This window comes from Hypomesus transpacificus, unplaced genomic scaffold, assembly GCF_021917145.1.
Source record: "Hypomesus transpacificus isolate Combined female unplaced genomic scaffold, fHypTra1 scaffold_61, whole genome shotgun sequence".
Lineage (NCBI taxonomy): Eukaryota > Metazoa > Chordata > Actinopteri > Osmeriformes > Osmeridae > Hypomesus > Hypomesus transpacificus.
Window position 1 is genome coordinate 996,546 of NW_025814034.1, and position 24,675 is coordinate 1,021,220.

At 49.8% G+C, this 24,675-nt stretch overlaps 3 protein-coding genes across 5 annotated transcripts in view; 2 read left to right on the forward strand and 1 right to left on the reverse strand.

Moving 5' to 3' along the window:
• The window catches only part of LOC124465860 (tetratricopeptide repeat protein 39B), an 11,509-nt gene extending 3,371 nt beyond the window's left edge, over positions 1-8,138 (forward strand). The window contains exons 4-19 of the mRNA XM_047017489.1: positions 450-581; positions 802-878; positions 985-1,052; positions 1,682-1,746; positions 1,917-2,022; positions 2,530-2,595; positions 2,846-2,954; positions 3,442-3,509; positions 3,589-3,648; positions 4,150-4,311; positions 4,389-4,480; positions 4,764-4,884; positions 5,432-5,543; positions 5,656-5,773; positions 6,057-6,173; positions 6,288-8,138. Of these exons, the coding sequence (XP_046873445.1) occupies positions 450-581; positions 802-878; positions 985-1,052; positions 1,682-1,746; positions 1,917-2,022; positions 2,530-2,595; positions 2,846-2,954; positions 3,442-3,509; positions 3,589-3,648; positions 4,150-4,311; positions 4,389-4,480; positions 4,764-4,884; positions 5,432-5,543; positions 5,656-5,773; positions 6,057-6,173; positions 6,288-6,384 (1,570 nt within the window). The 3' untranslated portion in view covers positions 6,385-8,138. The remainder of the gene's footprint in view (positions 1-449; positions 582-801; positions 879-984; positions 1,053-1,681; positions 1,747-1,916; positions 2,023-2,529; positions 2,596-2,845; positions 2,955-3,441; positions 3,510-3,588; positions 3,649-4,149; positions 4,312-4,388; positions 4,481-4,763; positions 4,885-5,431; positions 5,544-5,655; positions 5,774-6,056; positions 6,174-6,287) is intronic.
• Positions 8,139-8,700: 562 nt separating this feature from the next.
• Positions 8,701-17,383, forward strand: cfi (complement factor I). Of its 2 annotated transcripts, XM_047017488.1 has the most exons (16): positions 8,912-8,965; positions 8,997-9,105; positions 9,230-9,435; positions 9,711-9,865; positions 11,129-11,273; positions 11,440-11,624; positions 11,722-11,832; positions 11,943-12,059; positions 12,408-12,440; positions 13,433-13,560; positions 13,652-13,755; positions 13,854-13,958; positions 14,511-14,686; positions 15,138-15,239; positions 15,643-15,791; positions 17,270-17,383. In XM_047017488.1, exons 2-16 carry the CDS (start codon positions 9,037-9,039, stop codon positions 17,333-17,335), a joined length of 1,851 nt encoding a protein of 616 aa, XP_046873444.1. In that variant the 5' UTR covers positions 8,912-8,965; positions 8,997-9,036; the 3' UTR covers positions 17,336-17,383. The 2 variants fall into 2 exon arrangements, with proteins under 2 accessions (XP_046873443.1, XP_046873444.1); XM_047017487.1 differs by having other exon boundaries at positions 8,701-9,105; positions 9,233-9,435.
• A 235-nt stretch (positions 17,384-17,618) lies between these two features.
• Positions 17,619-22,341, reverse strand: LOC124465861 (calcium uniporter regulatory subunit MCUb, mitochondrial-like). Of its 2 annotated transcripts, none has more exons than XM_047017491.1 (9): positions 21,756-22,341; positions 20,489-20,552; positions 19,896-20,066; positions 19,704-19,808; positions 19,350-19,504; positions 19,171-19,277; positions 18,299-18,395; positions 17,927-18,043; positions 17,619-17,855 (listed from the first exon to the last, which is right to left on the reverse strand). In XM_047017491.1, exons 1-9 carry the CDS (start codon positions 21,846-21,848, stop codon positions 17,778-17,780), a joined length of 987 nt encoding a protein of 328 aa, XP_046873447.1. In that variant the 5' UTR covers positions 21,849-22,341; the 3' UTR covers positions 17,619-17,777. The 2 variants fall into 2 exon arrangements, with proteins under 2 accessions (XP_046873447.1, XP_046873448.1); XM_047017492.1 differs by lacking the exon at positions 21,756-22,341 and adding an exon at positions 21,497-21,749.
• Positions 22,342-24,675: the final 2,334 nt, after the last annotated feature.

Here is a 24,675-nt window from a genome sequence, read left to right on the forward strand (position 1 = left end):
GTGTGTGTGTGGTGTGGGTGTGTATGATGTGTATGTGTGACCCTGGTAGGACTGCACGTGTGTGTGTCAATAACATCGGAGAATGTGTGTGTATGGTGTATGGTGTGTGTTTGTATGATGTGTATGTGTGACCCTGGTAGGACTGCACATGTGTGTGTCAATAACATCGGAGAATGTGTGTGTATGGTGTGGGTGTGTATGATGTGTATGTGTGACCCTGGTAGGACTGCACGTGTGTGTGTCAATAACATCGGAGAATGTGTGTGTATGGTGTGGGTGTGTATGATGTGTATGTGTGACCCTGGTAGGACTACACGTGTGTGTAAGTGTCAATAAAATCTGAGAATGTGTGTGTATGGTGTGTGTTTGTATGATGTGTATGTGTGACCCTGGTAGGACTGCACGTGTGTGTGTGTCAATAACATCTGAGAATGTGTGTGTGTGTGCAGGTGGAAGGACAGCATGTACCATGCTCTGGGGTACAGCAGCATACTGGTCATGCAGGCTGCTATGACCTTCGAGCACAGAGACATCCAGGCTGCCATGGCAACCATCAAAGAGGCCTTGCAAACCTGCCAGAGGTACATGTGTGTGTGTAAATGGGTGTGTTTGTTTATGAATAGAGCAACACCTTGTAATCATTCTGTGTGCGTGTCTGTGCCTGTCTGTGCCTGTCTGTGCCTGTCTTTGCCTGTCTGTGCCTGTCTGTGCGTGTCTGTGCCTGTCTGTGCCTGTCTGTGCCTGTCTGTGCCTGTCTGTGCGTGTGCCTGTCTGTGCGTGTGTGTGCGTGTGTGTCTCCAGGTTCAGGAAGAAGAATTCTATGGTGGAGTCTTTATCCAACCTGGTGAGCAAACAGTCCAGCAACAGCCTGAGAGAAGGTGTGTGTGGTTATCTAGGTTACCTTACCATGTGCCTTGACGTCAATGCCTTACTGTGCCTTAAGTCTAACTTCTGTGTGTGTGTGTGTGTGGTGTGTGTGTTCAGAGGAGATGCATGCTGAGATCTGCTATGCTGAGTGCCTTCTGCAGAAAGCTACGCTCACATTCATACAGGTGAGAGGAAATTACGTCACAAACAGGAAGTGACATCACACTAGTCAGCTTTTTACTCTCTGCAATGCTCCTACCGTTTGCTTCTCTACCCCTCTCTCTCTGTTTCTGTCGACCCCTCTCTCTCTCCTCTCTTTCCTCCTCTCTCTGTCTCTGTCTACCCCTCTCTCTCTCCTCTCTTTCCTCCTCTCTCTCTCTCTCTCTCTCTCTCTCTCTCTCTCTCTCTTTCTCTCTCTCTCTCTCTCCTCTCTTTCCTCCTCTCTCTCTCTCTCTCTCTCTTTCTCTCTCCCCTTTCTTTGTATTTCTCTCTCTGTCTCTCAATTTTGCTCTCTCACGTTCTCTCTCCCTCCCTTCTCCCCCCCCTCTCTCTCCCTCCCTTCTCCCCCCCCTCTCTCCCTCCCTCCCTTCTCCCCCCCCTCTCTCCCTCCCTTCTCCCCCCCTCTCTCTCCCTCCCTCCCCCCCCCTCTCTCTCTCCCTTCTCCCCCCCCTTTCTCTCCCTCCCTTGTCCCCCCCCCCTCTCTCTCTCCCTCCCCCCCTCTCTCTCTCTCTCCCTCCCCCCCCTCTCTCTCTCTCCCTTCCTTCTCCCCCCCTCTCTCTCTCTCTCCCTTTTCCCCCCCCCCTCTCTCTCTCAGGATGAAAACATGATCAGTTTCATCAAAGGAGGGCTAAAGGTCCGGACCAGCTACCAGATTTACAAGTAACAACACACACACACACACCCACACACGAACACACACGCACAAACACCCACGCTCACACACACTCCGGCTTGTTTTTCTAAACCTTGGTCGTACTGACAGATTATCTCTATGACTTCACTTCCTGTTTAACCCCAGTTTGTGATGTAATTTCCTGTCTGTCCGGCAGGGAGTGTCAGAACTACCTTGCGGCCAGTCAGGAGCTGGGAGCCAACACTGATTCGTTCACACAGTTTGAGGGTGGAGTCAAACTGGGCATCGGATCTTTCAATCTTGTGAGTGTGTATGTGTGTTTTGGTAAGGGTGTGTTTGAGTCAAAGATACTTGTGCATAATATTGATTGATAAAATGTTTGTAATTTTTTTTTACTGCTTTCCTCTCCTCCCCCCTCTCCTCTCCCCTCTCCTCTCCCCTCTCCTCCCCCTCTCCTCCCCCTCTCCTCCCCCTCTCCTCCCCCTCTCCTCCCCCTCTCCTCTCCCCTGTCCTCTCCCCTCTCCTCCCCCCTCTCCTCTCCCCACTCCTCCCCCTCTCCTCCCCCCTCTCCTCTCCCCTCTCCTCCCCCCCTCTCCTCCCCCTCTCCTCCCCCTCTCCTCCCCCCTCTCCTCCCCCCTCTCCTCTCCCCTCTCCTCTCCCCTCTCCTCCCCCCCTCTCCTCTCCCCTCTCCTCTCCCCTCTCCTCTCCCCTCTCTCTCTCCCCCCTCTCCTCCCCCCTCTCCTCCCCCCTCTCCTCCCCCCTCTCCTCCCCCCTCTCCTCCCCCTCTCCTCCCCCCTCTCCTCTCTCAGATGTTGTCTCTTCTTCCTCAGAGGATTCTCCGGTTGCTGGAGTTCATCGGCTTCTCTGGAAACAGAGTCAGTCCCTACTCTCTGTCTATATCTCTCTCCCCCCTCTCTCTGACTCTCTGTCTATATCTCTCTCCCCCTCTCTCTGTCTCTCTTCCCTCTCTCTCCCCCCTCTCTCTGACTCTCTGTCTATATCTCTCTCCCCCCTCTCTCTGTCTCTCTTCCCTCTCTCTCCCCCCCTCTCTCTCTCTCTCTCTCTCTCTCTCTCTCTCTCTCTCTCTCTCTTGACAGTGTGTGTGTGTGTGTGTGTGTGTCGTAGAGCTTCGGCCTGGCCCAGCTGTCTGAAGGAGCAAACAGCCACAGTCTGAGAGCCATCCTCTGTGTTCTCACCCTGCTGTTCTACCACACCTACGTCACCCTCATTCTGGGTACACACACACACACCTAACACTACACACACACACCTAGCCCTACACACACACACCTAACCCTACACAAACACACCAAACACTACACACACACCTAACCCTACACACACACCTAACCCTACACACACACACCTAACCCTACACACACACACACCTAACACTACACACACACCTAACCCTACACACACACACCTAACACTACACACACACCTAACACTACACACACACCTAACACTACACACACACACACCTAACACTACACATTCACACCTAACCCTACACACACACACCTAACCCTACACACACACCTCTAACCCTACACACACACACACACCTAACACTACACACACACCTAACACTACACACACACACACCTAACCCTACACATACACACCTAACCCTACACACACACACCTAACCCTACACACACACACACCTCTAACCCTACACACACACACACCTAACCCTGTGTGACGGTGTGTTTCAGGGTCAGGAGAAGGGAACTTAGTGGAGGCTGAGGCTCTGCTGGAGCCATACCTGGATAGGTATCCTAACGTGAGTCCCCACACACACACACACAAACACACACACCCCACACACACACCATGTGTTGTGACGTGTGTGTCTCCTCCAGGGTTCGATCATCCTGTTCTACTCTGCTCGCATCGCTGTGCTCAGGGGGAACTTTGAAAAGGTGGGTCCCCCTCTTCCCCCCTTTATAACCCTCCATAACCCCCCTCTTCCCCCCTTTATAACCCTCCATAACCCCCCTCTTCCCCCCTTTATAACCCTCTCTAACCCTCCATAACCCACTCTTCCCCCCTTTATAACCCTCTCTAACCCTCCATAACCCCCCTCTTCCCCCCTTTATAACCCTCTCTAACCCTCCATAACCCCCCTCTTCCCCCCTTTATAACCCTCTCTAACCCTCCATAACCCCCCTCTTCCCCCCTTTATAACCCTCTCTAACCCTCCATAACCCCCCTCTTCCCCCTTTATAACCCTCTCTAACACTCCATAACCCCCCTATAACCCAGTATAAACCCCTTTAACCCTCCATAACCCCTCTCCAACCCTTGTAACCCAGTGTAACCCTGTGCCCCAGTGTAACCCTGTGTAACCCTGTGTAACCCAGTGTAACTCTGTGTAACTCTGTGTAACCCAGTGTAACCCTGTGTAACCCTGTGTGCCCCAGGGACAGGCCAAGCTGCAGGAGTGCATCCAGTCCCAGCAGCAGTGGAGGCAGATCCACCACCTGTGCTACTGGGAGCTGATGTGGGCCTACTCCTACCAGCAGGACTGGCTGGAGGCCTACCGCTACGTTGACCTGCTTTGCAAGGAGAGCCGCTGGTCCAAGGTACGCACGCACACATGCACACACACAAATACACTCACTGTCAAGCATTTATCCACTGTGTGTGTGTGTGTGTGTAGGCTATCTACATGTACCAGAAAGCTGCTATCCTCAGCATGCTTCCTGAAGAGGAGGTACAGAAGACTGGAGAGAATGTTGTGGAACTCTTCAGGTTAGGAAACCCCTTATTACTGCTTATAACACCACATTACTGCTTATAACACCCTATTACTGCTTATAACACCCTTTTACTGCTTATAACACCCTATTACTGCTTATAACACCATATTACTGCTTATAACACCCTATTACTGCTTATAACACCCCATTACATCTTATAACAACTTGTTAATGCTCATAACACCTTATAACACCAAATCCTTCATATTACTCTTTATAACCTTGTATTATAACTCCTACTCCTCCATAACAGTGAGTGCATATTGTGTGTGCAGACAGGTGGAGGGTCTGAAACAGCGGCTAGCTGGGAAGTCCATCCCCACTGAGAAGTTTGCTATCAGGAAGTCCCGCCGCTACAACTCCTCGAGCCCTGTCAAACTGGTGGTGCCAGCACTGGTGAGACTAACACACACACACACACACACAGTCACACACACATTTACATGTATTCATTTAGCAGACGCTTTTATCCAAAGCGACTTCCAAGAGAGAGCTTTACAAAGTGCAAAGGTCACTGATCATAACAAAAACATTGCGAGTTGCCAAAATATGAAGCACACATTGTGAACAACCAAAATAAGTGCCAAAGGGAAGAACCATAAGAGCATGTAGTTAAACAAGTTAACATTAAACAACATGACACACACACACACACCAGTGTGCGGCCCGCCATGGTATCAGAAATAGGGCTGTACAACATTTTAGGGAGTCTATCAGCAGTGATTGTTAGAAAGCGTATCGGAGGATAGCACGGACACGTGCTTCAGAGCGCAGTTGAGATTGCGTGTGTGCGTCCTTGAGAAGTAAGTCATATAACTTATGTTGTCAGTTAATTTAAGGCTGTTACTGTACTCACTACTAAAAAATCCTAGACAGTTAGTTCCCTACTAACTGTGTGTGTGCGTGTGCGTGTGCGTGTGCGTGTGTGTGTGTGTGTGTGTAGGAGATGATGTATGTGTGGAATGGTTTCTCCATCTTGGGGAAGAGAGCTGATGCCTCAGAGAGTTTTCTCATCACCATAGAAACGGCCGAGCAACAGCTACAAGATGACCCTAGTATGTACACACCCACACACACACACACACACAGGACAACACCATGTACACACCACGTACACATCACATACCATACTCTCTCACACACACACACATGCCCCCCCCCCCCCAGGTCCTTCAGAGTACCTCCCAGATGACCAGTGTCTGCTGCAGATGCTGAAGGGGCTGTGTCTTAAACACCTGGGCAGACTGCTGCAGGCCGAGCTCTGCTTCACTCAGGTGCTCTCCAGGTAACTCACACACACACACACCACACCAGACACACACTCACTCACACACACACACCACACCAGACACACACTCACTCACACACACCAGACACACACTCACTCACACACACCAGACACACACTCACTCACACACTCACTCACACACACACACACACACCACACCAGACACTCACTCACACACACACACACCACACTAGACACACACTCACTCACACACACACACTCACACCAGACGCGCACACACACACTCAGACGACAGTACTGAGCGTGCTCTGTCCTGCAGTGAGCGTCGCATCAGGTATGATCACTACCTGGTGCCCTTCTCCCTGTATGAGCTGGGTCTGCTCTACAAGCTGCAGGGAGACTTCCCCAAAGCCCAGCGCTTCATCGAGAACGCTAAGTACGCCACACACACACACACACAGGACTGGGACACATACCTAGCACCCTGGAAGGTGTATTTTAAGTAATCTAGGTGCGTGTGTATGTCTGGTGTGTGTGTGTGTGTTCCCAGGCTCAACTACAAGGATTACTCCATGGAGTCACGCCTGCACTTCCGGATCCACGCTGCCCTCAACAGCCTCAAAGGATCTCCCATCAGCACCCCCTGAGATCCACCACAGCACCACAGAACAAGACCTGGACTCATACACAACCACTACAGGCTACCACAGAAGAAAACCTCATTCCCATATAAACCATTGAAGGCTACCACAGAAGAAGACCTGTATTCATACAAAACCTGTGGACGTTACTGCAGAAGAAGACTTCTATTCATAAAACCCATGGGGAGGTTTACCACAGAAGAAGACCTCCACAAACAACATGAAGCCTCTGGTGTATTTTAGCCTTTGGTATCAAACACTGAATACTCAGCCTTGTCACCAACAGTGGCTTAGACACTTAAACACATGCACACACACACCAGACACTCTCTTGCTACCATATGTGCAGCATCCAATCGTCAGCATTTACTGAACCACTGATATATAAGCAATACATTCTCCGTAACCAACACCTGTCCTTCACTCTCCCTGACGTTTGTCTAGGTCACTCTGCCCCTGGGTCTATGGCAGAGGGTTACACACCAAACCTGGCAACCACACTCCTTGGTGTTTGTCTAGGCCCAGAGGAGCAGGTGATGTGTGTGTTGTTATGAATGAGACCGTTTTTAACGTAATGGCCTGTTCTGTCTGACGGTACTCCATAGCATCCCCTGCTGGTGTAGAGGCAGCATGGCACTTGACCCTGGTGGCTGTTCTCACCACAGTCTGTCTCCTCAACACTACAGGTCCCAGGTAGAGGGTTATACAATCCAACCTGGCAACGGCAGTCTATCTTCTTTTGGACCAATCATAGGTTACATGTTAATGTACATACTGCCTGTGGCCTAGTTAGGCCTTCATTGCTTCATGGTTAGAGAGCTCAAAATGACAATGCAATAATGTGTGCTTGTAAATGTTTGTACGTGTGCTTGTGTATGTAGCCTATGTATGGGAGTGTGAGTGTAAGTACGTGTGTGTGAATGTGTGTGTCAAGGGTGAGTGATGGTGTGTGTGTGTGTGTGTGTGTGTGTGTGTGTGTGTGTGTGTGTGCACGGTACCTCCAGCCTCCAGGACGTGTTAGTGAAGCAGCAAAGTCAGAGTAGATGAACCCAGCTGTACAAAGGGGTAATATACACTCCATGCAGAAACCAACCAGTTGCCTTGCTCTGTGTGTGTGTTACGTGTGTGTGTGTGTTACATGCGTGGGTGTGTGTATCTTGTCTTGAGCTGAGATGTGGGTTGTGCAATCACCAGGACTGGGGTAACTCCCCCCTTGTCCAGAGTCTAAACACACACATAGCCTATATTTATCTGAGAACACTGCTCTCCTTCCTTCTGTCAGTCACAATACGTTTAAGACCCACTTGTAGAAAAGTGAAGAGTTCTGGAACCAGCTTGTAGAACAGTCAGCTTTAATGAAGGTGTGTACTTGTTAAGGGGTTAAGCCATAGGAACTACAAGCTAACTACCGTCGACACCTAGCTAGCTGAATGGAGATACATTATTTGCAGGACATTCACTGCATCTAATTATAGTAATAATAAAGGTGTTCTATATCTCCATCCAGTTAGAGTTAGATCAAACGCACAAAACCATAAACCAGCAGCGAGGATGAGGAGGCAGGCGTGTATGTGATGGATGACCAGTGTTTGTGACTGCTCGTTTAGACGCTACAGAGGAAGCTGTCATCCATGGGCTCTAACTATATAAAGTCTGTATACAGGACTCGATGTGTTCTCTAACTATATATTGTCTCTATACAGGACTCAATGTGTTCTCTCGGTGTGACTGGCGATAGCAATAAACACATGAGATAAATACGTCTGTTTCTTGCTCTGAATACACAAACCCATACGTACCTGTAGACTGGCCACACTACTCTGTGTTTCTGAATACATACATTTTCTGAATATATATTTATGCATTTATATGCATATATGTAGGCTATGTATATACGTATACGTAATACGTAAATATGTATTTTTGCATTAGACTCCTTCAGTCTGCTTTAGTTAAATTCCATTCAGATGTTGCACCATCCTATCACACTAACACACACAATTGCACACACAATTTCACACACAATTTCTCACACACACACACTTTACCATACACAATAACACACACACACACAGATGGTCGGTGTATTTGCTTGTGATGAAAGTCCTCTGCTGACTTACTGGCAGCAGGAGCAGTGATGTCGATAAACTGCAGGTGAGAGAGCAGACACTGTAGACACAAGCAGCTACTGATTAACAAGAGACCTGGTCTGTAGGGGACACAAAGGAGAGGACGACCAGAGAGAGCAGAGAGACCAGAGAGACAACTAAGAGAAGTAGAGAGTGAGAGAAGAGACACAGGAGGAGAAGAGAGCAGGGGGAGAAGAGAGCAGAAAGAGCAGAGAAAAAGGGGGAGAAGAGAGAGGTGAGAGCAGAGAGCAGAGAGAGCAGTGTGTAACTGGTGGTCCAGCAGAGAGAACAGTGTGTAACTGGTGGTCCAGCAGAGAGAACAGTGTGTAACTGGTGGTCCAGCAGAGAGAGAGAGTAGTGTGTAACTGGTGGTCCAGCAGAGAGAACAGTGTGTAACTGGTGGTCCAGCAGAGAGAACAGTGTGTAACTGGTGGTCCAGCAGAGAGAACAGTGTGTAACTGGTGGTCCAGCAGAGAGAACAGTGTGTAACTGGTGGTCCAGCAGAGAGGACGTATTGCGAGGAGACATCATGAGGTCGTCATGGATACATGAGACACTTGTGCTGATACTGGCTCTCCTGCTCACACACACCGCCTCGGTGAGTTGTACCACACACACACACACACTACTATCAATAAACACACACTATCCCCCCCACACACACAGTCAGCACAAACATATTCAGTCTATAAAAGTGTAATGTGTGACCTATGACCCTACAGCAGCCTGCCACCCAGGAGCAGAGCAGGGTCCCGAACCTTCCCCCACGGGAGGTTCCCACCCAGGTCCCCACCCAGGCCCCCACCCAGGCCTCCCTGCCCCGCCAGGACAGCGTGGTGGGCCCCCCCCTGTGCCTGGGCAGGAACCTGACCCGACACACCTGCAGCCACACCCTCTGCCCACCATGGGAACGCTGCCTGAGGGGCATGTGAGGAACAGGGCTGAGAGAGAGAGAGAGAGAGAGAGAGACAGAGAGAGAGAGAGAGACAAAGAGAGAGAGAGACAAAGAGAGAGAGAGTGAGACAAAGAGAGAGAGAGAGAGACAAAGAGAGAGAGAGAGAGAGAGAGAGAGAGAGAGAGAGTGTATAGGGGATGACAGAATGTGTTTGAGTGTGTGTATCAGTGAGACAGTGTGTGTGTGTGAGATTGAGAGTGTAAGACTGTGTGTGTGTGAACCCCAGCTCACCCCTGTCCGCCCTGCAGGTGTGTGTGTAAGATACCGTACCAGTGTCCATCGGAGGGGCAGGCGTTTGTGTGTGGTCTGAACGGGAGGCGCTATGCCTCTTACTGCCAGGTGATGGCAGTCTCCTGTACCAGCAAGAAGCCCTTCATGTCCCACTTTGGAAAGAAGTGTACCGGTGAGACCGCCCCCTGATTAATACATCACACTTCAATAGACACAATCAATTATGACATCACAGTTCTGTCAGTTGTAGCTAATTGTGACGTCATAGTTCTATTCTATATTCATAGTTCTAACTATTTTCATGGTTTTAATTTGTAGTTCTGTTTATCATTGATTATGACATCACACATCTAACATCACAGTTCTGTGACGTTATGATATGCAGTGTTATACTATTATGACATCACAGGTGTGGTAGTTGTAGTACCTGATGACATCACAGCTGTGGTAGTTGTAGTACCTGATGACATCATAGCTGTGGTAGTTGCAGTACCTGATGACATGACAGCTGTGGTAGTTGTAGTACCTGATGACATGACAGCTGTGGTAGTTGCAGTACCTGATGACATCACAGCTGTGGTAGTTGTAGTACCTGATGACATGACAGCTATGGTAGTTGTAGTACCTGATGACATCACAGCTGTGGTAGTTGTAGTACCTGATGACTTGACAGCTGTGGTAGTTGTAGTACCTGATGACATCACAGCTGTGGTAGTTGTAGTACCTGATGACATCACAGCTGTGGTAGTTGTAGTACCTGATGACATCATAGCTGTGGTAGTTGCAGTACCTGATGACATGACAGCTGTGGTAGTTGTAGTACCTGATGACATGACAGCTGTGGTAGTTGCAGTACCTGATGACATGACAGCTATGGTAGTTGTAGTACCTGATGACATGACAGCTGTGGTAGTTGCAGTACCTGATGACATCACAGCTGTGGTAGTTGTAGTACCTGATGACATGACAGCTATGGTAGTTGTAGTACCTGATGACATGACAGCTGTGGTAGTTGTAGTACCTGATGACTTGACAGCTGTGGTAGTTGTAGTACCTGATGACTTGACAGCTGTGGTAGTTGTAGTACCTGATGACATCACAGCTGTGGTAGTTGTAGTACCTGATGACATGACAGCTGTGGTAGTTGCAGTACCTGATGACATCACAGCTGTGGTAGTTGTAGTACCTGATGACTTGACAGCTGTGGTAGTTGTAGTACCTGATGACTTGACAGCTATGGTAGTTGTAGTACCTGATGACATGACAGCTGTGGTAGTTGCAGTACCTGATGACATCACAGCTGTGGTAGTTGTAGTACCTGATGACTTGACAGCTATGGTAGTTGTAGTACCTGATGACATGACAGCTGTGGTAGTTGTAGTACCTGATGACTTGACAGCTATGGTAGTTGTAGTACCTGCCTCTCCCCCTCCAGAGAGCCAGGTGTTCAGCTCGTCCCTGGGCCAGCAGGGCCTGGTGGGACTGGACCTTCCTGGCTCTGGAGCCCTGCTGGTGTGTGAGGAAGGCTGGAACACAGCTGCTGCCAACGTCATCTGTAGAGACCAGGGGGGGGACCAGCTGTAAGGACACACGCACACACCACACACAACACACGCACACACCACACACACACCACACACACCACACTCGCCACACACACACACACACTAGTAAAGCGTACCCACTAGTGTGTGTGGTGTGTTTGTGGTGTGTGTGTGTGGTGTGTGTGGTGTGTGTGGTGTGTAGGGGTGCTCATCTTGCAGGGTCTGAGAGTTATGACTCCGTCTCCATGGACGACAAGCCGGACCAGTGCCTCAGGGTGCGTTGCCAGGGTTACGAGAACTCCCTCGCCGAGTGTTCCTTCTCCGGCCTGAAGACTGTCGGCCCCAGGGACAAGGTTGCCACGGCGACCTGCTACAGTCAGACGAAAGGTCTCGACCTCGTCTCCTACCGTCTCGCTGATCCCCAATATGAGCAAATCCTATTGGTTGTTTGTAACTGTTCCCTGTCCCTGATTGGCCCCTGCAGAGGAGGCGTGTGCAGGGTTCCTCTGTGTGAACAGGAAGTGTGTTGAGACAGAAAGGACGTGTGACGGGGTGGACGACTGTGGAGACCTCAGCGATGAGATGTGCTGCCAACGTAGGTCCTCCTGGCTCTCCTCATCCCCTCATCTCCTCATCCACTCATCCCCTCATCTCCTCAAACCCCCTCATCCCCTCTCCTCCCCTCTCCTCCTCTCTACTGAGCAGAGTGCAGAGGCGATGCGTTCCGCTGCCCGTCAGGTGTGTGTGTGTCCAGGGAGGCAGTGGCAGACGGCGTGCAGGACTGTCTGGACGGAGCGGACGAGTCCCATCAGGACACCAGCGGTGGGTCTGACACACACACACACCAGGTACCCAACACTGACACACACACCAACCAGGTACCCAACACTGACACACACACCAACCAGGTACCCAACACTGCCACACACACACACCAGGTACCTAACACTGACACACACACCAACCAGGTACCTAACACTGACACACACACCAACCAGGTACCTAACACTGACACACACACCAACCAGGTACCTAACACTGACACACACACCAACCAGGTACCCAACACTGACACACACACACACCAGGTACCCAACACCACAAACTAACTAAACACACTAAACTTTGTTGCTAACCCTAACACTAATCATGATGTTTTCTGTGTTTCAGTCGTTGAAAAAAAGTTCATATCTCCCAGGAAGGGTGAGTATTTGGGGCCAGTTGTTCATTTGGATCAGAATGATCTGGATTTTGAAATCCCATGTTTTGGGATCCATCCAATCCAATGTTTCCAAAGCAACATTGGATTGGATCACCCTGATCCCGATACAAACTTTTCAAGATGACCAAATCTGGTTTCCCAGTGTTGTAAATTAGACTACGTATAAGAATGTAGGCCAATAGTAGTAGGCTAGCCAAGTAAAGAACAGGTTCAATAGCCAGCATGGGGTCACTTTTAAGTGTTTAGATTTGAAGACGCGGAATAAAATCTAATAAAACAATCCAAACAGTCAGAGCCATCATCTGACCCACAAACAATTGAAAACAAACAGAATATACATTCTGTACAAATACAAGATGTTTCATAATCTCTAAAAGGCAAAATGTCCAATAAATAACTAAATTAAAGAACAATGTAACTTTCAAAGTTAGTCTTTGGTTGTGGAGAGACCAGCTTTTTGAAACTCTCCTTTCAGGAGGCGGATCTCAAGTCTTTGGTTTGCTGAAGTTGGGAGAGAGTGATTTGTTCTTCTGCCAGAAGAATCTGTACATCTGCTCTTACATATTAATAAATATTTATGAATTACGTAATACAAATATAGTTTTATTTGACCAATTTCAAGTTTTTTACATTTTGTTTCTGAAATCCACCCTGGATCCACCCTTCTGCTGGGATCAGACCGATCTTGATTTTTTGGATCAAAGGTATCCCAATCCTACAAAAAAGTTTTTAACAACACATATTGATGGTTTGATCCAGATTAAAACCAATATTGGATGACGTGATTTAATCCAATTTCAGAATCCTTTTATTTTTATTTGAACAACCCATTTTCAAGATTTTATCCAATCCAAAAGCCATAATCCGATCAGATCACTTCTGAACAACTGATCCCTGAAGGACGGTGAGTATCTGAAGATGATGAGCTGAATACCTGGCACTGATCTTGTGTGTGTGTGTGTGTATATATCAGAAATCCAGATTGCGAAGCGGACCTTGATGACCCTGCAGTGCGGCCGGCCCAACCTCACGATGGTGACCCAGGAGGAGGACTCCAGGACCAGACACAAACGGGTCGTGGGAGGAGTCCCAGCCAAGCCAGTAGGCAACACACACACATTCTCACACACACTCACAAACACATACACACACACACACGCACCCTCACACACCCTCCTCTGCTGTGTTGCAGACCCAAATCCAGTGGCAGGTGGCCATCCAGGACAATGGCAAAGAGGACTGTGGAGGAGCATACCTGGGAGGGTGCTGGGTCCTCACTGCTGCTCACTGTGTCAGGTGTGTGTGTGTACCTGGATGGGTGCTGTGTCCTCATTCTGTCTGTGTGTGTGGGTGCTGTGTCCTCATTCTGTCTGTGTGTGTGTGTGTGTACTCAGGCCTAGACCCAATAACTTCATGGTGAAATTCTCTGTGTGGAAGAAGAGATCCCCTCAGGGAACCACAGACATCGTCCCTGTCAAGGAGATCCACATCCACTACAAGTAATGACCCTTAACCCCTGACCCTGTCAAGGAAATCCACATCCACTACAAGTAATGACCCTTAACCCCTGACCCTTAACCCCTGACCCTGTCAAGGAGATCCACATCCACTACAAGTAATGACCCTTAACCCCTGACCCTGTCAAAGAGATCCACATCCACTACAAGTAATGACCCTTAACCCCTGACCCTTAACCCCTGACCCTTAACCCCTGACCCTTAACCCCTGACCCTTAACCCCTGACCCTGTCAAGGAGATCCACATCCACTACAAGTAATGACCCTTAACCCCTGACCCTTAACCCCTGACCTTGACCCTAACCCTGTCAAGGAGATCCACATCCATTACAAGTAATGACCCTTAACCCCTGACCCTAACCCTCAGACTGTAATCTAACATTATCCCGGACCTGGTACATTTCTATTGTCCTACTGCCCGTGTCTGTATGTACATGTGTGTGTGTGTGTCTGTAAGTACATGTGTCTGTATGTGCATGTGTGTGTGTGTCTGTATGTACATGTGTGTGTGTGTGTGTACATGTGTGTGTGAAGGTTTGACTCTGGGACCTATGAGAACGACATAGCGCTGATAGAGCTGAAGAAGCTTCCGTTTGAGGAGAGGTGTCTGGACGAGAACCCTGCGGTGAGCGCTGTGTGTGTCCCCTGGACCCAGCAGCTGTTCCAGCCAAACCACACCTGCAGCATCTCTGGCTGGGGCCGAGACAAAGGTGTCTGTCTGTCTGTCTGTCTGCATGTCTGCATGTCTGCATGTCTGTCTGCATGTCTGCATGTCTGCATGTCTGTCTGCATGTCTGTCTGTCTGCATGTCTGTCTGTCTGTCTGTCTGTCTGCATGTCTGTCTGCCTGTCTGTCTGCATGTCTGTCTGTCTGCCTGTCTGTCTGCATGTCTGTCTGCATGTCTGTCTGCATGTCTGTCTGTCTGCATGTCTGTCTGTCTGTCTGTCTGCATGTCTGTCTGCATGTCTGTCTGTCTGTCTGCATGTCTGTCTGCATGTCTACATGTCTGTCTGCATGTCTGTCTGCATGTCTGTCTGTCTGTCTGTCTGCATGTCTGTCTGCATGTCTGTCTGTCTGTCTATGTACCTGTCTGTTTTCCCCAACTGTGTTTATATTTTCTGTTCTGTGTGTGTGTGAATGTGTGTGTGTGTGTGTGTGTAGAGGGAAACTCAGCTAATGAGCTGCTGTGGGCTAATGTGTCCCTGATTCCTGACTGTGAGAAATACTACAAGGATCGCTTCAAACCTGGGATGATGTGTGCAGGTAGGAGATCTCTACCCCCTCTCTACCCTCCATCTCTCCTTTACCTCTCTCTACCTCCTCTCCCTCCATCTCTCCTCTACCTCTCTCTACCTCCGCTCCCTCCATCTCTGACCCCATGGGGAGTCAGGTGGCTGAGCGGTTAGGGAATTGGGCTAGTAACCAGAAGGTTGCTGGTTCGATTCCTGGCCATGCCAAATGACGTTGTGTCCTTGGGCAAGGCACTTCACCCTACTTGCCTCGGGGGAATGTCCCTGTACTTACTGTAAGTCACTCTGGATAAGAGCGTCTGCTAAATGACTACATGTAAATATATCTCCTCTACCTCCTTCTCTCCTTTCCTCCCCCCATCTTTCTCTCCTCTCCATCTCTCTCCTCCTGAATAACTAAACTGCCCCCCCCCCAGGGGACCTGGATGGGAACGTGGACTCCTGTCAGGGGGACTCCGGGGGCCCCCTGGTGTGTGAGGACCCTCTGGGAGTGTCCTACCTGTGGGGCATCGTCTCCTGGGGGGAGAAGTGTGGAGCAGTCGGCTACCCTGGGGTCTACACAGAGGTAACAATCTCCCCTCCCTCCCTCCCTCCCTCCCTCCCTCTCTCCCTCTCTCCCTCTCTGGAGTCTACACAGAGGTAACACTCCCCTCCCTCCCTCTCTCTCTCTGGAGTCTACACAGAGGTAACACTCTCCCCTCCCTCCCTCTCTCCTCTCTGGAGTCTACACAGAGGTAACACTCTCCCCTCCCTCTCTCCTCTCTGGAGTCTGCACAGAGGTAACACTCTCCCCTCCCTCTCTCTCTCCTCTCTGGAGTTGTTGTGGATAATTTTCAAGTTCCCTGTTATAGTGAAATAAATCCAAGTCTCGGAGTGAAGAAAATCCTAAATCCGGACAAGTCAAAAATAAACTAAGTCCAAAGGTTGAAAATTATTGTAAGTGTTGACCAGTCAAAAATCAGGCTAAGTCCAAACACTGAAAATTATTCGAATAATAATACAAGTGAAAAAAAAAACTACGTCCAAAACAGACGCACTGGAACTCAGAGTCTGATGCAAAAGTTTATTCCAACACAGGGTAAAAAAGGTATCCAAGTGAGCGTGCTCCCAAGAGCAGACTGCCCGATTTTCTCCGGACAGTCCCTTATATACTGTATTTTCTTCCTATTATTTGTGTCGTCTTTTGCTATTGGTACAGTACAGTTGGTCACAGATACATTATGCACCCTTACATTATTGGTCCCTTGTCCTGGGGTTTCAGATTACAGGTGTTTTCCTAATACAACGACGATTCTCCCAATTTACGACTAGTGGCACTGGCCCTATGACAATTCTCCCTCTGTACGGTAATGGTCCCTGAACTCTGCAGGTACAGATATGAGTGTGTGGGCGCAGGGTCTCTAACGTGCCACTTGATTTAGAGTTGGGGGGCCTCGTGCCTGTGAAAGTAGTTGCATATAAGTGTTTTTTTAATTTCTTCTTTAATATATATTTTTTTAATTTGGTGGGGAATTCTTTGTGAAAACTTTTTGGAAATTTTTTGGGAAACTTTTTTTCACACAACACAACACTAAAAAGTTTTATATTTTTTCAACCTTTCAAAAGGTAAATAGTGAGAAAAGTACAGTAAGTACTGATACCAGAAAGATCTACTTAAGTACAGTAAGTATTTCTGCACACTCTCTAGCACTAAATATTTGTTAATCTTTGAAACATTTTTTCGCAAATGTTTTTTCAACCTTTCAAAACGTTTTTTACAAAAAATTTTTTTTAAACTTTCGTAAAGTAAAAAGTTGTCTGGAAAGTAAATAGTGAAGTACAGTACAGATACCAGAAAAATCTACTGAAGTTACCTTGTGTTCATCTCGGCACACAGGTAACCCTCTCACCTCCCCTGCTCTCTCTCCTCTAACTCCCTCTCTCTCACCCCTCTCTCTCCTCTAACTCCCTCTCTCTCCCCCCTCTCTCTCCTCTCTCTCCCTCCCTCTCCCTCCTCTCTCTCCCTCCCTCTCTCACCCCCCTCTCCCTCTCCTCTCCTCTCAGGTGGCTCATTACTTTGAGTGGATAAGAGGGATCACTGGCTGGGATGCCATCACCAGACACCTCTAGAGGAGGGGGGAGGAGCCATGAGGGGGAGGAGCCATGAGGGGGAGGAGCCATGAGGGGGGAGGAGCCATCAGGGAGCCCTCTAGAGGAGGGGGGAGGAGGGGCGAGAGAGAGACAGTGAGGAACCTCTATGGTCCATGTATGTCTGTAAGACAACATTGTACTCAGAATTTGAATTTATAAACAGTTGCCTTAAAGAATGCAATAAAGAGATGGCTTATGTTTTGTCTCTATTTTGTGTGTGTGGTGTGTGTGTTTCTCTGAATGATGAGAAGGCAAAACAACATCCAGGAAGTAGTATAGTTTATCAAAACAGACCAGATATGACATGCGCGCGTTGTGTGTGCGTGCAAGTGCTTTTTTGTAAAGCTCTCTCTTGAAAGTTGCATTGGATAAAAGCATCTGCTAAATGAATAAATGTGTGTGTGTGTGTGTGTGCGTGTCTTCAGTTGTGGGCCTGGATCTGGTCCACTGGTATCTTCAGCTCAAGAGGATTTCTTAAACGCTTCAGATCGCTCTCAACCTACACACACACACACAGTTAGTGTTAGGAGTGTGTGTGTGTGTGTGTATGTGTGTGTGTAAGGGTCATACCATAGCCAGCTCCTTCCTCAGCAGGTTGTACTGGTGAACTTTGAAGTGCTTCTTTGCTGCCCTCTTGTAGAAAAAGTGTAGAAACTGACGATCTTTAGCGTCAGGATGAATCAGGTCCTGACACAAACACACAGATGCACACACACACAAACACACAGATGCACACACACACAAACACACAGATGCACACACACACAAACACACAGATGCACACACACACAAACAGACAAAAACATACAAATGTAAATATTCTAGTCCAAGCATCCACACACACACCTGCTTGGTGAGTACGTAGTGAACACACACACCTGCTTGGTGAGTACGTAGTGAACACACACACCTGCTTGGTGAGTACGTAGTGAACACACACACCTGCTTGGTGAGTACGTAGTACCCCAGGAAGCCCATGCTGGTGGCGTAGGTGAGGAAGTAGGTGACTGGCTCCATCACGTCCCATGCAAACACAAACCTGGGGTGTAGAGGTTAGGGTTAAACACACCTGGGGTGTAGAGGTTAGGGTTAAACACACCTGGGGTGTAGAGGTTAGGGTTAAACACACCTGGGGTGTAGAGGTTAGGGTTAAACACACCTGGGGTGTAGAGGTTAGGGTTAAACACACCTGGGGTGTAGAGGTTAGGGTTAAACACACCTGGGGTGTAGAGGTTAGGGTTAAACACACCTGGGGTGTAGAGGTTAGGGTTAAACACACCTGGGGTGTAGAGGTTAGGGTTAAACACACCTGGGGTGTAGAGGTTAGGGTTAAACACACACCAGTGATCACGAACACTGTGGAGTGGAAGCAGTCTGGTCCGAATGTCCCTCCCTCCCTCGTCCCACCAGGTGAGGTAGGCCCCCCTCCTCCCTCCCTCCCTCCCTCCCTCCCTCCCTCCCTCCCTCCCTCCCTCCCTCCCTCCCTCCCTCCCTCCCTCCCTCCCTCCAGGTGAGGTAGGCCCCCCTCCTCCCTCCCTCCCTCCCTCCCTCCCTCCCTCCCTCCCTCCCTCCCTCCCTCCCTCCCTCCCTCCCTCCTCCCACCAGGTGAGGTAGGCCCCCCCTCCTCCCTCCCTCCTCTCACCAGGTGAGGTAGGCCCCCCCTTCCTCCCTCCCTCCCTCCTCTCACCAGGTGAGGTAGGCCCCCCCTCCTCCCTCCCTCTCTCCTCCCACCAGGTGAGGTAAGCCCCCCTCCTCCCTCCCTCCTCTCACCAGGTGAGGTAGGCCCCCCCTCCTCCCTCCCTCCCTCCTCTCACCAGGTGAGGTAGGCCAGGAATCCTCCCTGCAGAGAGAGGAACGCAAGCCCCGCCCACGTAACACGCGATGCATGAGACTCTGCTTCCCTCGCCAACTGGGCCCGCACCTGACACACACACACACACCGTTAGTCTCTGGTTGTTGTGAAAGTGTGTGTGTGTGGTGTGTGTGTGCGTACCTGCTCCAGAGGGGCCAGCTCCTGTGTAAGTGTGTGTCTGCGCTGCTGCAGCTGATTGTGTGTGTGGAGCTGGTGACCAGGCAGCTGGAGAGCACAGTGCAGCATCAACACCAACTCCTTCAGGTCCTCTGGCATGGTCACATGCTCATGGCTGTCTGGGGGGGAGGGGAGGGGAGAGAGGGGGATGGGAGGGGGAGAGGGGAGAGAGGGGGAAGGGAGAGGGGAGGGGGTTCAGAGTAACAAAGTCACACACACCTTTCTCTTACTCTCTTGCTTTCTTCATCCCATCCATCTCTCTCTGTCACTCTCTTTCCCCTCCATCACTCACTATCTCTCCCCCCCCCTCCCCCCTACCTCCCCCAGCAGAGTGGACGGTGTAGACGGTGCTGTTGAGCTGCAGCAGGAAGTTCTGTTTCAGCACCGTATCCATGGAGGTGCAAGAGGACACCTTTCCTCCTTCTGGAGAGGGAGGGAGACAATTTGACATTGTGTTTGGTGGTATGTGTGTGTGTGTGGGGGTTGTGTGTGTGTGGTGTGTGTGTGTACCAGAGGTGAGGACAGCAGCAGTCGTAACTCCAGGATCTTCCTTCTGGATGTCAGACAGGAAGTCATCAACACTCATTAGCAACGGGCGGAGCAAGAAGTGACATCGCTCCTGACGGGAGGGGAGGGGGAGGGACAGGGTGGGGCGGCCATGTTTGTAGTCCACTCTCAAGTCTGGGGGAGACGGTGAAACATCTTATTTTACACCGTTCATCAACCCACCAGGAAACAGTCAGAAGTCTGAACACTTGTGATCCTGCTGACTCCTGCTGTGCTGCCATATGCACTGTCTGTACAGCACTCTGGATACAAGAGTCTGATAAAGGAATAACATGATGTACTGGATGGACATATGTGAGGAGAGGAGATATATATATATATATATATATATGAAGAGAGGGTGGAGAAATGATCCCAGCCTAGGTGATGATTGGCTATACGAGGACACAGTGTGTTTTAGTTGATGTATGCAGTATGTAGTGGTTCATAGTGATGATACACACAGCACCTTGTATTTGACAGGTTAGTGGTGTTGTGACGTGGTGTGTATATGTTGTGTAAATGTGAGTATGGTGTATTGGGTGCAGTACTCTCACCAGCAGAGGGAGGTAGAGTGCTGTAGTACAGAACGGGAGACGCCTGCAAACACCAAAGTCTGGCCTGGGACACACACACACACACACCACACACACCATACAGACGCACACACCATACACACACAGATACACACACACCACACACACCATACAGACGCACACACCATACAGACGCACACACCATACACACACAGATACACACACACCACACACACCATACAGACGCACACACCATACACACACAGATACACACACACCACACACACCATAGAGACCCACACACCATACACACACAGATACACACACACCACACAGACGCACACACCACACACACCATACAGACACACATGGATAAACACCCGAGACACACACATGTTCCAGATTCTCACACACTCTTACACACTTGTGCATTTTGTTCATTTAACAGCCGCTTCTTTCTAAGCAATGTTGAAATGGTACTACTATAGAAATTAGTACTATATGGTACTACTATAGACATTAGTATATCCACTAATAGTGTCTAGTGCACTCAGAAAGTCTATATGGTACTACTATAGACATTAGTATATCCACTAGTAGTGTCTCGTGCACTCAGAAAGTCTATATGGTACTACTATAGACATTAGTATATCCACTAGTAGTGTCTAGTGCACTCAGAAAGTCTATATGGTACTACTATAGACATTAGTATATCCACTAATAGTGTCTAGTGCACTCAGAAAGTCTATATGGTACTACTATAGACATTAGTATATCCACTAGTAGTGTCTCGTGCACTCAGAAAGTCTGAAATAGTGTAAAGTAGTACTACAGCCTGTGACTGGGAGGATGGAAGCCCTCGAGCTCGAACAGGATGTCTTCCATTCCTCGGGACTAATCCTTCTCTTCATGTAACATATCACAGTTCTCCTAACATACCGGGACACGCGCGTGGAACACATTAATCAATCAGTCAATCAATAACGGCGCCTTGACGCGAGAGAACCAGCGAAAACTTTCAGCCCAGACCTTAGTCCCCTCTTCCCCGGTGTGCCTTCCACCTCTGGCGCGACGCATGTCTTCTCCAACAAAATTGCGGAAATGGAAGTTCGGGGAAAAATGTAATAGTTTGAGGAAGGAATTACCGCGTGCAGTTTGGGGTTTAAGAGGAATGTACTTGATTTACAAGTGCGTAACTGCGTGGTGGACAATGAATCTAACCGCACGACAGGAAATGAAATTAGTCTACAGAAACAAAGAATAAATCTGAGAAAAAATCTGAATTTACCGTAGAGCGGAGCGGAGACACGGTTCTGTAGAGCGGCGGACAGCAGCGGAGAGCAGCAAAGTGGAGTCGAGCTATCTTCCCAAACCAAACCATGATTAAGCTGCAAAACCCGGTGAACAGAAGACACGTCTATACATTTAATATGTCTATCGTTGTTACGTAGGGTTTGGGAGAGTTGTCTTGCACGCGATGACAAATTAACCGCTCCCTTCGCACTAGCCTCTCATTGGTGGAGGTTACGCGTTCATGAGCGTGACGGGCAGCGCCGCGGCTGGATGGTAACTTATTATAATTCAGAAACTTTTAGTCCGAATGTGAAGATGAGAGACCACGTAACATAGGGCACACAGTAACATAGAGCTCACAAGTAAAAAGCCCTCCTCCGTTGCTCTCTCTCTCTCTCGCTCTCTTTTTATCTCTCCCCCCTCCCTCTTCTGTGTTATGTTGTCTCCAGTGTCTCCAGGTTGTCATGGAGTTGAGTTGTCTTATAGTTAGATAGATACATAGACACTAGGGGCCTGTACTACTACTACAGACACCAGGGGCCTGTTCTACTACTACAGACACCACAACTGTCAAGACAGGACGCCAACTCACCTCTCTCTGTCTCTCCCCCCCCCCCCCCCTCTGTCTCTCTCTCCCCCCCTCTCTGTCTCTGTCTCCCCTCTCTGTCTCTCTCTCCCCCTCTCTCTCTCTCTCTCTTTTTATCTCTGCCCCTCTCTCTGTCTCTCTCTACCCCCTCTCTGTCTCTGTCTCCCCTCTCTGTCTCTCTCTCCCCCTCTCTCCCCCCTCTCCCCCTCTCTCCCCCTCTCTCCCCCCTCTCCCCCTCTCTCCCCCCCCTCTCTGTCTCTCTCCCCCCCTCTCTGTCTCTCTCTCCCCCCTCTCTGTCTCTCTCTCCCCCTCTCTCTGTCTCTCTCTCCCCCTCTCTCTCTCTCTCTCCCCTCTCTCTGTCTCTCTCCCCCTCTCTCTGTCTCTCTCTCCCCCCTCTCTGTCTCTCTCTCCCCCTCTCTGTCTCTCTCTCCCCCCTCTCTCTGTCTCTCTCTCCCCTCTCTCTGTCTCTCTCCCCCTCTCTCTGTCTCTCTCTCCCCCCTTTCTGTCTCTCTCTCCCCCCTCTCTGTCTCTCTCTCCCCCCTCTCTGTCTCTCTCACACACCTCTCTGTCTCTGTCCCCCCCCTCTGTCTCTCTCACACACCTCTTCCCTTTGGCTGGATGGACTGCAATGAGGACAGAACCAGTATCTCTCACTCCTTCTCTCTTTTCTTCCTCCTCCCCCCTCTCCTCCTCCTCCTCCCTCCCCTCTCCCCCTCTCAGTGCCCCTCCACCAATCACAGGGGTAGAAATAAGGGATTTATTATCAAAACGAAGAACAGTGTTAATACAGTCAACAAGGAATTAAATACTAATAAACAGCTGGAGAGTACGGCTTCAGGAACAGTCTGTGATGTCAACAACAACCCAGTCTCCTATTGGTCCATCAGGGAAGGGGGGATGTAAGGCTGTTTCCTATTGGTCCATCAAGGGAAAGGGGGGGGAAGTAGTAAAGCAGTTTTCCATTGGTCTGTCAGGGCAGGGGGAAAGTGATATGACTATCTCCTATTGGGAGAGAGGGAGAGAGGAGATGATGCAGGAGGTTGAGGAGGGGGAGAGATGGGTGGAAGGGATCTCCTCTCTCCTCATCTCCCCCTCCCCCTCCTCTCCTCTCCTCACTCCTCTCCTCTGCTGTGCACCATGGTGTAGCGTCGGCAGGGGGGGTGAGGGCAGAGGGAGCGCATTGAGATGGGCCAGGAGAACGTGCAGGGAACCGCTTCTAGAACATTCTTCTCCAGGAAGTTAAACACAGGATTCCACCAGGTTCTAGAGAGGTAGTTGTTAGGAACACCACGCAGACCCTGGAGAGAGAACAGCCAGACATGGTGAGGGGGAGGTGTGTGTGAGGTGTGTGAGGTGTGTGTGTACCTGTGTGTACCTGTGTGTGAGGTGTGTGTGGACCTGTGTGTGCCTGTGTGAGGTGTGTTTGTGAGGTTTGTGTGTACCTGTGTGTACCTGTGTGTACCTGTGTGTACCTGTGTGTGAGGTGTGTGTGGACCTGTGTGTGCCTGTGTGAGGTGTGTTTGTGAGGTGTGTGTGTACCTGTGTGTACCTGTGTGTGAGGTGTGTGTGGACCTGTGTGTGCCTGTGTGAGGTGTGTTTGTGAGGTGTGTGTGTACCTGTGTGTACCTGTGTGTGAGGTGTGTGTGGACCTGTGTGTGCCTGTGTGAGGTGTGTGTGGACCTGTGTGTGCCTGTGTGTGCCTGTGTGAGGTGTGTGTGGACCTGTGTGTGCCTGTGTGAGGTGTGTTTGTGAGGTGTGTGTGGACCTGTGTGTGCCTGTGTGAGGTGTGTTTGTGAGGTGTGTGTGGACCTGTGTGTGCCTGTGTGAGGTGTGTGTGTGAGGTGTGTGTGGACCTGTGTGTGAGGTGTGTGTGGACCTGTGTGTGCCTGTGTGAGGTGTGTTTGTGAGGTGTGTGTGTACCTGTGTGTACCTGTGTGTGAGGTGTGTGTGGACCTGTGTGTGCCTGTGTGAGGTGTGTGTGGACCTGTGTGTGCCTGTGTGAGGTGTGTTTGTGAGGTGTGTGTGGACCTGTGTGTGCCTGTGTGAGGTGTGTTTGTGAGGTGTGTGTGGACCTGTGTGTGCCTGTGTGAGGTGTGTTTGTGAGGTGTGTGTGGACCTGTGTGTGCCTGTGTGAGGTGTGTTTGTGAGGTGTGTGTGGACCTGTGTGTGCCTGTGTGAGGTGTGTTTGTGAGGTGTGTGTGGACCTGTGTGTGCCTGTGTGAGGTGTGTGTGTGAGGTGTGTGAGGTGTGTGTGTGAGGTGTGTGAGGTGTGTGTGTGAGGTGTGTGTGTACCTGTGTGTGAGGTGTGTGAGGTGTGTGTGTGAGGTGT